Source organism: Balaenoptera musculus, chromosome 6, assembly GCF_009873245.2.
Source record: "Balaenoptera musculus isolate JJ_BM4_2016_0621 chromosome 6, mBalMus1.pri.v3, whole genome shotgun sequence".
In the NCBI taxonomy this organism is placed as follows: domain Eukaryota; kingdom Metazoa; phylum Chordata; class Mammalia; order Artiodactyla; family Balaenopteridae; genus Balaenoptera; species Balaenoptera musculus.
The window spans coordinates 95,774,148-95,788,833 of NC_045790.1; the positions used below are offsets into that span (position 1 = coordinate 95,774,148).

The window sequence follows — 14,686 nt, forward strand, 5'->3', positions numbered from 1 at the left end:
GCAAGTAATCACTAAATTAATTCTTTGCCAGGTCTATCAACATCTTTCTCATCTCAACCCAACCACTGACACAAAGAAAAGCAAGTGAGAATTTGTTGTTGTTGTAGATGATCCCTTGGAATTATTTTTATTATCAACAAAGGCACAAAGTTAGAAGAGAAAATGGTAGCCTTAGTTTTATTGAAGGATTTTTAAAAGGATAAAATCTAAGTTTTCTTTCTTTCTTTCTTTTTTACTTTTTTGGTGGTAGTGGTAGTGATGGTGGTGGGGTTTTGGCAGTTATTCTCCAGAGTTCTGTCTTTATAAACCTGTGATTGTAGCAAGTGCCCTATCAACTCCTATCACCTGCCAAATTTAGTCTGGGGAGAACTGTGTGTGTTTGATTTTTAAGGTCTTTTCCATTTCCTTTTTTCTTATTGGCCTGACTTATCTTCTCACTACCTCTACTGCCTCATTTTACTGAACTGATACGGCAGAAGTTTGGGAGTCAAAAGTTTTTGCCAGTTCTGGCTAGAACCTGTGTAAACCTATGATTTACTCAGCCTGATACCTTTTGGAAATGAAACTGGTGTAAGTATCCTTATGATTACTGCACCTCAAGAAGGACACAGGCCAAGGAAAGGCAGCTAAAATATCCAAAGCATGGTGTGGTTATATTCAAACAATTATGAACCACTTTTCTGCCAGTCAATTTGGAGTAAGAATGTGAGGCCAGGGCCTAGAGGATGAGTGGAACAACATCATAGCCATCAACGGGAAGGGTCTTCCCCATATATATTCATCAAATTGTATTTCCCTTCCCTGGGAACTACTACATTTTTTTCTAAACAACTCCAGTGTATTGGCCTGGAATGCCAAGTTATGGAGAGGCACCTAAGCCCTATTTGTTATTGCATTATATCAAAGTCTCCCCTTTATTCCTGCATCTCCTTTACCACCTCCCTCCCCCAAAGAACAACAGAAGTGCAGAATTCATAAAGCCATAGGAGAATTTCAAAGTTCACCTATAGAGGCACTTGAAACAAAGCCAGAGCCATATCTCAGAATATCTGCTGGCCCCATACAGGTCATAAAAAGGCAGGATTAGTCCAGTGAAACTTGTTGCTTGATCACATGAACATAGCCCATAAGCATGAACCCCTGTTTATGATAGTATATTATCTTTGACCTTGAATTTCCCCTATCTGTGCTTGCCAGAAGCTTGTGTCATCAATCATAAATAATGACTACAGAAAGCAGAAGAGTGACTAGACAGATTTCCCTTTGTTTAATGTTTTTACAAATCCAAAAAGGAACATGACCCTAATCATTTTTTTAAAATATTTATTTATTTATTTATTTATTTATTTGGTTGCGCCGGGTCCTAGTTGCGTCAGGCAGGCTCCTTAGTTGCAGCACGTGGGCTCCTTAGTTGTGGCTCACCTGCTCCTTAGTTGTGGCATGCAAACTCTTAGTTGTGGCATGCATGTGAGATCCAGTTCCCTGACCAGGGATCAAACCCGGGCCCCCTGCATTGGGAGCACAGAGTCTTATCCAGTGCGTCACCAAGGAAGTCCCGACCCTAATCATTTTAAGAATAAAAACTTTCTTCCTTATCATTGAAGTCAGGAAAGACTGGAGGCAGTCTCCAAAAGAATTATCTGAGACTCCAGATTACATCTGTCTGAGCTGGAGGAGAGGGCCCATGTGGCAGATGTATGACCACTTCTGTGTAGTCTTTTTGTGGGGTCTAATCTCCATAGTCCCTATGGATTATTGTTTCTTATTCATCATTGTGCAATACCGGCAAAATAAAAGAGAATTTGAAGTTTAGACTAAACCTGTTAGAAGTAAGGTCAGTGCTAAGACTCAGAATGGGTATCAGAATTTAGCCTTCTTGCTAATTCCCTAACTTCTGTCTATAAATTGATATTTATTTTTCTAGAGATGCTAGATTTTGCAAAGAATCTGGCCCTCTAGTTAAGCTTTACAATGCGTGTGTTGGGGGGGGAGTGTTGGCAGGAACAGAGGAAACTTCTTTTTCATGATCCTCAGAAGTAGACTGAGAAGGAATTAGACCCTTGAATACAAGGAAGTTTTGAAACCTATTTTTATAAATACTGCACCATACTTATTAAATGGAGGAAAGCGGAAGGCAGAAAGAAGTGCAAAGCTATATGGCATTCCATGTAGAATGTGCCATTTCATTTTCCATATCTAATAGTATTCAGGGCAATACAAACAAGTTGGCATACAGCCAACTTCAAGTACCCAGCTGAAGATAAATGTTCCCTAAAAGCTGAATAGTGTAAAGCCTTCCTGAGAAATAAACTTCTCACCTATTTCGTATGAACAGATGTCCATAGAAACTCATACTTGATTTTTTTCTATAGCCAATTCCTAGACCATTTGTCTTCTATTTCCTTAAAAATCAAAGAAGTTTTCTATGCTAGAAGAAGGAGCTATTTATGAACTATCCACATGTGTCGATAGTCACCTTGTGGTCTCAGGAGACAGGATAGGCAGAAAGGGGCTTGAAAGTGGTCTTGGCTGGCATACTCTGCAGGAGAGAAGCTAACAGAAAACTGACATTTGCCTAGGATTCTGTTATAAGAAATCCATTGTTGGGAATTCTCTGGCGGTCCAACGGTTAGGACTCCTTGCTTCCACTGTAGGGGGCCCAGGTTCAATCCCTGGTCAAGGAACTAAGATCCCGCAAGCCGCATGGCAGCGGCCAAAAAAAAAAAAAAAAATTAAGATAAAGGCTTTTTGTTTTTTGTTTTGTTTTGTTTTTGCTGCAGGGCATGCAGGATCTTAGTTCCCTGACCAGGGATCGCACCAGTGCCCCGTGCAGTGGAAGCACGGAATCTTAACCACTGGACCGCCGATTTAAAAAAAAAAAACAACAAAGAAGAAAGAAATCCATTGTCCATCGGCAATGAAAGGAAATAGATTCTATTCCTGCTCTATTTCCTAGTATATTTCAATGTGAAATGTGTCCTACAAGATGACACTTCAAAATAGGTGCATACTTTGAAAGGCATCCTTGAGATTCAGGCATATGAATTACTGGGTCACTGATATGTCTGAAGAGATATGATTATGGGTCTTCACTGAGCAGGTGTCTCTGATTGGTAATGAGGTGCCTGAACAATTAGGAACCTTGGGTCTTCAAAAAAACCTGTTGATGGGAAGACTATAAAAGTTTATCAGGGAAATCAAGGGTACAAATCTTAAGTAGTTTCTGGTGCTATGTTCTTGCTTTTTAAATTGGCCTTTGCGTTTCATCTTATGCCCCAAAATGAAAATTATGACTGTTCAGTTTCCCCTTCTAGCTTTTAGCCTTGAAGCTCCATGAGGAAAGAGTCTATGTCTGGTTCATCTCTGTATGTCCCTCAGTCTCTTACACCAAAAGGCACTCCACCAATATTCACTGAATCAAAGGCCAGGATTCATGTTGATAACATGAAATGAAATTATCCTTTATGGTTTTCTTATGATATAATCATTTTCTAGACCCTTATTAGAAGAGAACAAAATTTATGACTTCTACTCTTTATGAGGATGTGCTATCAATTTTCTTGGCAGGCAAAAGTCTTTTCATTCTTATTTCACTTCATTTGCTTGGTTCAACATAATAATTTATGATCACTCAGATACCACTGATCTCTCCATCCTACTATGTTTCTTTTTTTTTTAGAAATTCACGTTCTTTTATTATTTATTTATTTATTTATGACTATGTTGAGTCTTCGTTTCTGTGCGAGGGCTTTCTCTAGTTGCGGCAAGTAGGGACCACTCTTCATCGCGGTGCGCGGGCCTCTCACCATCGCGGCCTCTCTTGTTGCGGAGCACAGGCTCCAGACGCGCAGGCTCAGTAATTGTGGCTCACGGGCCCAGTTGCTCCGTGGCATGTGGGATCTTCCCAGACCAGGGCTCGAACCCGTGTCCCCTGCACTGGCAGGCAGATTCTCAACCACTGCGCCACCAGGGAAGCCCCCTACTATGTTTCTTTATCTGAAAACTGCTGTCCTCTTACCATTTGTTCCATCATTGAAACTTTTTGTGTGCTCTCACTTGTTGATTATTTTTGTGTGTATTCTTATTTTTTTGCTGTTCGCTATAAGACCTTTGTGGACAAAAATCTTATGATGTCTCTCTTTGTACCTCCAATCTAGTCCCTTTATGGCAATGGTATTAATGATACCAGCTTGTCCAGCTCCCCAATTATGAAGTAATAAAGTATCTGGCATGAAAGTTATTTAAATTCAGAGTTGAATTTTGATTATCGGTAACTGATGCTTTGCCTTTTCCTTTGCTGGAAATAAGAACCTATTTTTTTTAATTAATTAATTTATTTATATGTTGGCTGCATTGGGTCTTTGTTGCTGCGCACGGGCTTTCTTTTTAGTTGCAGGGAGTGCGGGCTTCTCATTGCGGTGGCTTCTCTCATTGCTGAGCACTGGCTCTAGGCACGCAGGCTTCACAACTAGGCATGCCACAACTTCAGTAGTTGTGGCACTCGGGCTCAGTAGTTGTGGCTCGTGGGCTCTAGAGCACAGGCTCAGTGGTTGTGGCGCATGGGCTTAGTTGCTCTGCGGCATGTGGGATCTTCCCGGACCGGGGCTCGAACCCACGTCCCCTGCATTGGCAGGCGGATTCTTAACCACTGCACCACCAGGGAAGTCCCAATTAAGAACCTATTTTTTAAGCTTGCTGTCATAGAATCATAGGATAGGAGTTGAAGAGGGGAAAATAGATGGCTGAATATTTGTGCTTTTGATTAGACATCCAAGACTCCCTGAATCTGTATAAATTTCCTATCTAAAGTATGCCTCTTTTCAACCTCTTAGTAATACTACCGTATTACCCTGTTTCTTTCCATCACAGCACTAATCGCCCCATGAAAGTGTTCTGTTTACTTTATTGTTTCTCCATCCTGTACCGTGTTTGTCTTATTCACTGTTGAATTACTGGCACTTAGCTCAGAGTTTGGTGCCTGTAAGAGCTTGATAATAAGAGGCACACTTAGGCTCATGAACATGAATACCTACTTGGAATTTCTAAAGCATTCTTTCCTCCACAAACTGGAGTTGAGGGACACTGAGAGAATCTACCAACACCTCCCTCACCACCTTCCTCAACTCCCCACTCCCCACCCCAGCTACAGGAGTTTTTGCTCCTTGGATTATGTCTCAGATGGACTTTTGCAGTAAAATAGTGAAGTGGTAGTAAAGACACAAGACTGAATGTGCAGGTTGTCTAGACTTAATTTAATAGCGAATATCCAATTTATACCTTGTTTTCAGTGTTCTCAGCTCTAATGCCCTGCTGGGATTGATACTGTATCTAAATTCAGAGCACACTGCTTGCCTAGGGCAGCAATAGACCTTTTCTTCTAATTTAAATTAGCTGAAGGCTGGTTGTCCTATATGTGAAAATGTATTCTTAATATCCTAATTGAACACAGGCCATCCAATTAGGTGAATTATCTTGAAATACTTGCTTTTTATCTACTGACATTTATGATTAGAAAAGCAGTTAAATTTCATTAATGGCATCAATTTGTCCATTATTACAAATTGTTTCCTGCAACCCGAAGAAGATACTTTTCTTCTCCTTATCTCATATTTAAATTTGAATATACATTGAACATATCTAGTAAAGGAACAATTCTGCAAAATAAGAGTTAGGTTTCTGATAATGTATAACTGATTCACTTTGCTGTACAGCAGAAACTAACACAACATTGTAAAGCAACTATACTCCAATAAAAATTAATTTAAAAAAAAAAGAGTTAGGTTTCTGAAACCCTACGTGCAAATCCCTTGTGCCGCAGTCTCCAGAGGTGATCCCTATTAGTACAGTTACTTCTCTTTCCATCTGTAGATTATAAAAAATAATTCTGAGTAAAGAGGCTAGGAGAGCATGTATTCACTGGCTGAAATCCCACATAGACAAAGTATTTATCAAGAATCAAGATTTGGGGACTTCCCTGGTGGTCCAGTGGTTAGGACTCCGTGCTTACACTGCAGGGGGCACAGGTTCGATCCCTGGTCAGGCAACTAAGATCCTGCATGCCGTGTGGCTTGGCCAAAAAAAAAAAAAGGACAAGATAAAACATCATGAAGATTTTTTTAAAAAATCAAGATTTTGTATTTTTAATTATTATATATAATTCTTTTTCTTAAAAGAATCTTCTGCTGACTCAACTTCTCCCGGAAAAATGGGCCATTTCCACCACATGGGGATGAGCATGGGGATGAGCAGTGGGGACGACAACAGTACCATGGCACCTTCTCACCATCACCCGACCTCTTCAGCCTCCCACTCCCATGATCACATGATGATGATGATGGTAAGTGCCACAGGAGAGGCAGCCCAGGCCCTTTCCCACCCACTTGGGGAATAGAAATAATCGAACTTTAGGACTGGAAGATGATTATCTTTAAAGATCAACTTACCAATGAGAAAAAACTAAGGTAGACTTAGAGAAGTCAAGTGATTTGCCCAAGATTATGTGGCAGGTTAGTTTCAGAGCCACACCAGAACCAAGATTTCTATGGTTCTTTCTTCAGTATTCCTTTCTGTCAAAATTGACCTTTTTCTGGATTAAGTTCTGGTCTTTTACACTTTGTGTAGAAAAGAGAAAAAGACAAACGTTGATGGTGGGGACAAAGGAGAGTACATGTGGAGAAGTACCTGTGGTAATACTATACTATAATGAGGGAGAAAGCCTCCCACTTCAGTGAATGCCTCTTATTACCCAGAACTGCTACTTTTAAATGTTCTAAGCTTCTTGACCTGAAATTCTCATGTAGAAGCTTCAATTGTTTCTAATTGACACGTTTTGGTTTCCTGGCAGCCTATGACCTTCTACTTTGGCTTTAAGAACGTTGAACTATTGTTCTCTGGTTTGGTGATCAATACAGCTGGAGGTGAGTAAGCCATCAGGTTTTGTTTGAAGGTGACACTCACATGAGAGACAGTGACAAAGAATCTGGAAACCCAACACCTCTTCCTGCCATAATTACTGAGTCATTATGGTTATGATCGTAATCACCTTGCTTTCCTACCTGGAAGGTAAGGATACACGGTGCTTATTTTGGTCCTACAGTAAACCTCCCTTAAAATAGCATGTGTATGTTTTAGAATTTCTGAAACATAATTTAGATACCAGTAGGAGTCTTTTGCAGACCATTTCCTTTCATCTTTTTCCAGAGTGTTTCCTTGTTTGATAAATTATTGATCTTGGATATAAGACTACAGTCGAGTTCAAATGACATAAAAAGCATTATATATATACATACCACAAAATAACCCTAGCTTGAAAACTATTAATCAAGTACAATCCTTCCAGTTTACAGATAAATTAAGCTTCAGATAGTGAAATGATTAGCCCTAAATCACATAAAGTTAGTATGTCAGAGCTAGGACAGGGACCTAGGGCTTCTATTCCTGCCTAATCCAGTGCTCTTTCCAGCTTACCAAACTGGTATACATCATTCCCGACTCTTGGCCCATCTTAGGGTCAGTCCTAGTTTTGGGGTAGCTAATCGCCCATTTTTTGTGTGTCTATAATGTTGAGTTGGTGTGCCTTAAATTCAAATTGCACAAGTTCAGTAGTCAGGTGGACCACTTTAGGTACAAGATAAATCTTTGGACCGACAAAATCTATTTGTTTTGGGAAGAAGGGAAGCATTTAATTCAGGTAGTATGTTAAATCAGTTTTGACTACATTCATATTGTTACCAATGCTTCACAGTGTGAAAGACTTAGATTGAAATGCCCATTCAAGAAATTGTCAGCACTTTAAAATAAGTTGTTTTATTCCTCTTTTGCGTATTCTACATTGTGTGTTTCAGTGTGACAAGGTAATTTAATGACATCAAGCAGCCAGACCAAAAGGTTATTGTTGTTCATTTTTTTGTATCTTAATCAGAAAATGAGTATGATCTGCAGTGGAGGCAGTAGTCCTCACTAATACCATCTTAGTTCTTCTCTTCCATCTGTATGATTGAAGAGGTAACAATATAACATACTCTGAAATTAAGAGTAGAGAGTAGCGGTTTTTCAAAATTCCCTGGCAGTCCAGTGGTTAGGACTCGGTGCTTTCACTGCCATGGGCCCAGTTTCAATCCCTGGTCGGGGAACTAAGACCCCGCAAGCCAAGTGGCATAACCCAAAAAAAAAAAAAAAAGAGTAGCAGTTTTTCTCTGTTGTCTTTCTAGCTTGGAGAGCACACCAGCTAATGATTTTGCATGTTTGACATTACCGCCATCTTTTCCCTCCCTACTTAGAAATGGCTGGAGCTTTTGTGGCCGTGTTTTTACTAGCCATGTTCTACGAAGGACTCAAGATAGCCCGAGAGGGCCTCCTGCGCAAGTCACAAGTCAGCATTCGGTACAATTCCATGCCTGTCCCAGGACCAAATGGAACCATCCTTATGGAGACCCACAAAACTGTTGGGTAAGAAGATTGAACAGATCCAGATGGAAGTTCTGGAGAGCTGAATTAGCTAAATAGGAAAGCAGCTATTTTATTAGCAACAGCCCTCTTCTTGAGTTAATGATTCTATATGACCTTGATCAAAACTGTTTTTGGAGGCTTGGGGTTGTGGGTCATTAGCAGGCCAAAAGAGGAATGATAGGAACCCTTCTGCTAATATGAACATTTATTCCAAATTTTAAGTATTGGTCACTTTAGAAGAAGGAAAAGAATCCATATTTTAACATATTAGCCAAAATAATAATAAACAAATTAAGAAATTTCAGGTCAGGGTATAGAATGGCAGAATCCAATTCATTCCTTTCTATAAAAAGTTGTATCTGCCCAGCTCTAGTCTCATTTTGTTACAATGTAAGACTGTACTAATGCCTGTATTCCACCTAAGAAAGTATATGGATGACCATTTGTTTTTCCCACAGATTGGCAAATACTTAAGATTTAGTTAGAATAGAAATGTAGGTCTTAAAGCTAAACTGGAATTCAAGGAATCCTATAGACCAATGTCCTGCTCTCAAGTAAGCACAATATTATTTATTCCAATTGTACCAGTGATTGGGCTTATTGAGGGCCAAACATTGTGACTTAACTAAGGTGAGAGAACTAGTAAGTGACAAAGGGGATCAACAGCCAGGTCTCCTGATCCCTAATTAAAAACTTTCTACTGTACCACCCAACCCTCAATTCTATTTCCAATTTTTTTTTTTTGGCTGCGTTGGGTCTTCGTTGCTCCACGCTGGCTTTCTCTAGTTGCGGCGAGCAGGGGCTACTCTTTGTTGCGGTGTGCGGGCTTCTCATTGCAGAGGCTTCTCTTGTTGCAGAGCACGGGCTCTAGGCGCACGGGTTTCAGTAGTTGCAGCACGCGGGCTCAGTAGTTGCAGCACACGGGGCCTAGAGCATGCAGGCTCCAGTAGTTGTGGCGTGCAGGCTCAGTAGTTGCAGCACACGGGCTTAGTTGCTCCACGGCATGTGGGATCTTCCTGGACCAGGGCTCGAACCCGTGTCCCCTACACTGGCAGGTGGATTCTTAACCACTGCACCACCAGGGAAGTCCTCTATTTCCAATTTTTTAGAGTATGAACTCTGCAAAGGTGGAAGGCCTGAGAAAGTTCAGGCAAATTAGTATGGGAGGGTGTGGGTCATCCCTTTCGGTATCCAAGGTGGAGGTAAGTCAGCTTACTCCTCCTTCCTCTCCCCTCCTCCTGAAGAGCATTCCTCCTGCTGCCATATAATCATATCTGGCCGATGCTTATTAACCTCACAACCCTATCATGTTTCATTTCCAAGGACAATAAACAACCTGCAGAGACACAAGTACCCGTGAGTTGCAAGGGTGGCTGTGAGAGAGTCCAGCTCAAGCTGAGCTCATGACTACAACTGTTGCCCCTTTCTCCTGATCTGCATGCAGAGCTGCCTGAACACTCCTGGGGCCCTGACTGTTGTGTCCCTGTTTACTCTCCAGGCAACAGATGCTGAGCTTTCCTCACCTTCTGCAAACAGTGCTGCACATCATCCAGGTGGTCATCAGCTACTTCCTCATGCTCATCTTCATGACCTACAACGGGTACCTCTGCATTGCTGTAGCGGCAGGGGCTGGCATGGGGTACTTTCTCTTCAGCTGGAAGAAGGCAGTAGTAGTGGACATCACAGAACATTGCCATTAACGTCTAACTCTATGGTGTGGCCTTATCGATTGCAGTGGAAAGCAGTTCAAGACTGGAAGACAGGCCAATCTTCTCTTCTTGCTCCTTATCTCCTTACACACACACACACACACACACACGCCTGCTCAACAGAGGTTTAGCTTACAGTCTCTGAGCTAAAGTGGTAACCTCCCTGCCTTTTTTCCCTAAGGAGCTGAGTTTCCCATTTCTCTTGAGATGAAGCCACCCATGAGATGTCCTCTCCTGCCCCATTGTCTTAGATCCAAGTTATATGTTCTTATCTAATCAGGTAGCTTTCTGTTCCATGGCTTGATCACCTGCTTCCTTTTTCAGTCTTCTGTTCTTATTTTTTTTTAACATTTTGCGAATTTGGTGGGTTTTTCCTGAGTCAGTGATGGAAATGGATTAACTTTAGCCAGGATTGATGGCAGGTGAGGAAAAGTCTTGCCCAGCTAAGCCCAGAACCCAAACTTAACATTTAAAAATATGTTCTAGTCTTTGGACTCAATGAGTGGGAGACAGATTGTGCCTTTCCCTAGGTGTGACATGTTGCACTGAAATCTCTGTAGTGGGTAGAGAGGTGGTTTGAGACTGTATAAATACAGGCCCAGACCTTGCAGAGTGTGCATTCTTGGGGGGGCTGACTCATCAACTTGTGTTCCCACTTAACATTTTGATTAGAATGAACTTGTCAATCAAAAAAAAAAGATGACAATCAATTTGAGAAAATAGGTATTTTAAAATGAAACCATTGACATTTTACTTTGACTTGGTACCTTCGTATGTCACAGCTGAAGTAAGAGTTTAAATAATTTTCTCCCATTATTGTTTTCATGTGTCTGCCTCTAAACCAGTGGTTTTCAAACTTTAGCATGCATCAGAATCACCTGGAGAGCTTGTTAAAGCCCTGATTGCTGGGCCTCGACCCAGAGCCCCCAAATTGGTAGTTTTAACAAGCTCCCAGGTGATGCTCCTACTGATGATCAGGGGACCACACTTTGAGCATCTCTGCTTTAAACTGAGGGAGTATCACCTGGTGGGTGAGCTACCTGGTACTGGGCACAGGAATTTGACTTGCTATTAGTTGGTGGTGTTTCTGGGCTTAACTCATGTACTAAATGCTGCTGGTCAATACTTAATCATTCCACAAACATTTATTCAGCCCCAGCTGTGTTTTTGTGCCCAGGCACACAAGCACAAAGGGCTGTAGCCAAAGTAACTTTTATTAGCATGTATGAAATCACTAGTCCTTATTCTTAAAGATCTGTAATTTCTTGGAAGTGGCTTGAAGGTTGAGAATCTCTGATCTGCAATGTAAATCAGCCAGTCGTGGGTTGGAAGGGCAAAAGCCCAGCCCTCTCTTTGGAGAGGCCTAGGGTGTGGTCGGCTGATGGGCCGACATCCATGCCCACACCAGCCAGATCCTCACTCTCTGCATGACCATCTTTGTTACTTTCGGGGGGACTTAATTAGATCACAAGTGGCCAAAAATACTTTCCTCAGTAAGAATCACATTGGATTTTTATTCTGTTGTTAGTCTACGCCGCAGTCTTGTTCCCAGTCCAACCTACCTCTGTAAAGTGACTCTTCTTGTGCTGGTCTATTAAATCCTGCCCTCCTTGGTGCTAGACTCCAGTTGTGCCTCAGGGCAGGAGAGACAAAACACAGCTATCCTGTTGGCCTCTTGTGGTTTTGAAGTTTGTACTTTCTCTGTTGGTGCCAGTTAAATACTGGAGGGCGAGAAATGTGTACTTCCGTGGCTTTGAACCAAGAGAGGGTTATGAGCTTACTGGATCGAGGTTAAAATCTAAGAACCAACATTTAGAGTTTTATGTTTTTCTCTCATTCCAACCCCTTGTAGTGCTGATACTTAGCGTAAGTAAAGGGAATGACAGGTACTGATAAAAATCCAACATTAAGGTACAAATAGCCTGTTATTGCCTCAGAAGCCAAGGAATAATAAAACCCTGAGAAATCAATGTTTAGTCGTGACCCGGGTACTCTCTAGAAATCTTGACATGATCTGTTATAAAATACCCTTTCAGGAACAGGACCTTATCAGTAAGGTAAGAAAAATCAAGGCCAGTTTAGACAAAATGCTGTGAATTTCAGACTCTCAGAGAGAAACATCAGTTTGGGACAAGTCTTCGGGTATTCAAGATAGAGTCTCATGAAAAACCTGAATTCTAGCGATCTTGAGCTAGGTTGCCAAAGGAAGAAACTAGCGAGGAAAAAAAAAAAGTAACGCTTAAATTCTATCTTTCTTGAGCTCTTGGATTGTGATAATATAATGATCTTGTTGACTTTCATTTCTGTAACCCTGCTCGTTTAGAATTTAGTGCCTGACTTCTTTGTTCCTTTTGAATCCAAGTTCCTCTTCCTCCTGTTCACAACTATTAGAAGCTGTATCCCCATATCTTTGGCCCCTTATTCTGCTCTCCTTTTCCCTTTCTTTCAGTCTTTTATCCCATGTGTCTGGTTTATTAAATCTCCCTCACCCTCCTGATGCAGTGGATAATGCTGTGCAGTAGATGTGGATATAGATACCAACCAGAAGTTGTAAAACTTGATAGAGACCCTAAGCACACTTTGAGGAGCAATTGTCCCACTGGAATTTCTGTAAGGCTGAGTAAGGGGCTACCTGGTACCATCCACAAAGTTACAACATCTTAGGTGCTGTCTCCAATCTATGCTGGAAGAACACTCAGCCCCACACTGCCCACAAACAGAGTCCTCTCTGTGCACCAGGGAATTAGAGATGAAGGTTTCTTCACTACTTCTATGGTGGGGTTGTCTGGAATTCCCTTTTAGGCTGTGGGGTACTGGTTTTGGGTTCTAGCCACAGGGGTTCCTTGTAGAAGCTGGAAAGGGAGTTAGCAGGGAGTACACTTTCATGTCATTTAATGTTGATCCTGCCCTCTCCAGCTGCTTCCTTCAGAAGATACACCTAAAGATACAGAGTCCGCATTTCATATAATGCCTTAATCATTGGGTCTACAATTAATGTTGACTGTTTTAGATTGTAAGCTCCTGGAGGGCAGTATTGCTGTAGTAGGAATGTTTTAACAGTGTCATGTGCAAAAGAACAAATAAATATTTTGATTTTGTGATTCTATGCCTGTCTTCTACCCAGAGTGATATCAGAATAAGTGGTCTCATCATTGTCCACAGGGAGTCTGGTCATTATCATCGGTTTTTAAGATGTCCATCTTTTAGGTGGCGTGATCCCTTTATGTTTTCATCTCACTCTCCTCCTTCTCTCCTACTTTACATGACAAGCCTTGTACATGCCAGAAGATCTACATGACCTTTTGCACAGGAGACAGGGTCTTTCATGAAGCTGCAGTATCTCAGTATACCAAGGGTTCCTGAATTTAAAGCGAACTTGTCATATCATAATCGCTTCCCTGTGTTTATGCTGTCAGGCGAGAGGCTAGGAGTTGGCCCTGCCTGTCCGCTTTGTGCCAGAATGGTGGTGTTTTGTGCCTTTCCTGTTGGCCCCCAGATGGGCATCTTGCCATTCAGCACCACTTCTAGACTGTAGTGTGACGAGCATGGGCTTTGGAGTCAGGTACACCTGGCTTTGACTCCTAGCTCCACCGCTTACTAGAAGTGTGACCTTAGGCAAGTTATTTTAATAACCCCTAAGACTTAGTTTTCTCATTTATAAAAAGGCAATAATGGTACCTATTTGAATTAATCTCCTGATTATTGTCACTCCAGCTTTCAGGAAAATGAAAGGTACGTGCTTCTGGCTGCAGTTGGTATCTCTTCACAAGCACTTGACCATCTTCTTGGGTTTGGGCAACCCAGAAATGAACACTAGGACCTAAGAAATAAAGAATCGATACATGTGATTTCAGTGGTGTCAAAAAAGATTTACAGGGAATTCCCTGGTGGTCCACTGGTTAGGGCTCTGTGCTTCCACTGCAGGGGGCACGGGTTCGATCTCTGGTTGGGGAACTAAGATTCCACGTGCTGCGTGGCGCGGCCAAAAAAATAAAAAGATTTATAGCTGCTCAGATTTATTACTAATCTGGTAATTGCCTCATTCTTTATAAATAAAATAGCATGGATATTTCCTGAGAACTGAAACAGCAACCTCTCACTCTACCCTGAGGGAGTGAGACCTACTAGTGGGAGACCAGGAAAGCAGTGTAGCAAGGAGGTTTAGAAGCGCAGGTTCAAAAATCATTCTGCCCAGGTTCAAATCTCAGCTCTATCCCTTAACAGCTGAGAATTAGTTTTGCCTTTATAAAATTAGGTTAAAGTACTCACCTCGTAAGAGCTAAAGATTAAATGAGATAATCTAAAAAAAATTAAAAATAAAAAATAAATGAGATAATCTGCATAAAGCACTTGATACAGTGTCTTCCACCCAGATTCCTCTTGAGTATTGGTATCAGGAGGCACCATGTTTTCATGCTTCTGTGCCTATTCATGCTGGGAAGTCACAGTGACGTGTTGAAGCAGTCTTGTTTGATCCTTTTCTTTTTTTCTTTTGCCCTTCCAGACTGGCCTTTGTAGGATTCAAAATA

General features: G+C 41.5%; 1 protein-coding gene across 3 annotated transcripts in view; it reads left to right on the top strand.

Moving 5' to 3' along the window:
* The window catches only part of SLC31A1 (solute carrier family 31 member 1), a 30,804-nt gene extending 17,541 nt beyond the window's left edge, over window positions 1-13,263 (top strand). For 2 of the 3 annotated variants that reach the window (XM_036855137.1, XM_036855136.1), the window contains 4 exons: window positions 6,174-6,337; window positions 6,845-6,917; window positions 8,280-8,448; window positions 9,947-13,261. In XM_036855137.1, the coding sequence (XP_036711032.1) occupies window positions 6,206-6,337; window positions 6,845-6,917; window positions 8,280-8,448; window positions 9,947-10,148 (576 nt within the window). In that variant the 5' untranslated portion in view covers window positions 6,174-6,205 and the 3' untranslated portion in view covers window positions 10,149-13,261. Of the gene's footprint in view, window positions 1-6,173; window positions 6,338-6,844; window positions 6,918-8,279; window positions 8,449-9,946 lie in introns of all 3 variants that reach the window. The other variant, XM_036855135.1, reaches the window with a different exon arrangement.
* Window positions 13,264-14,686: the final 1,423 nt, after the last annotated feature.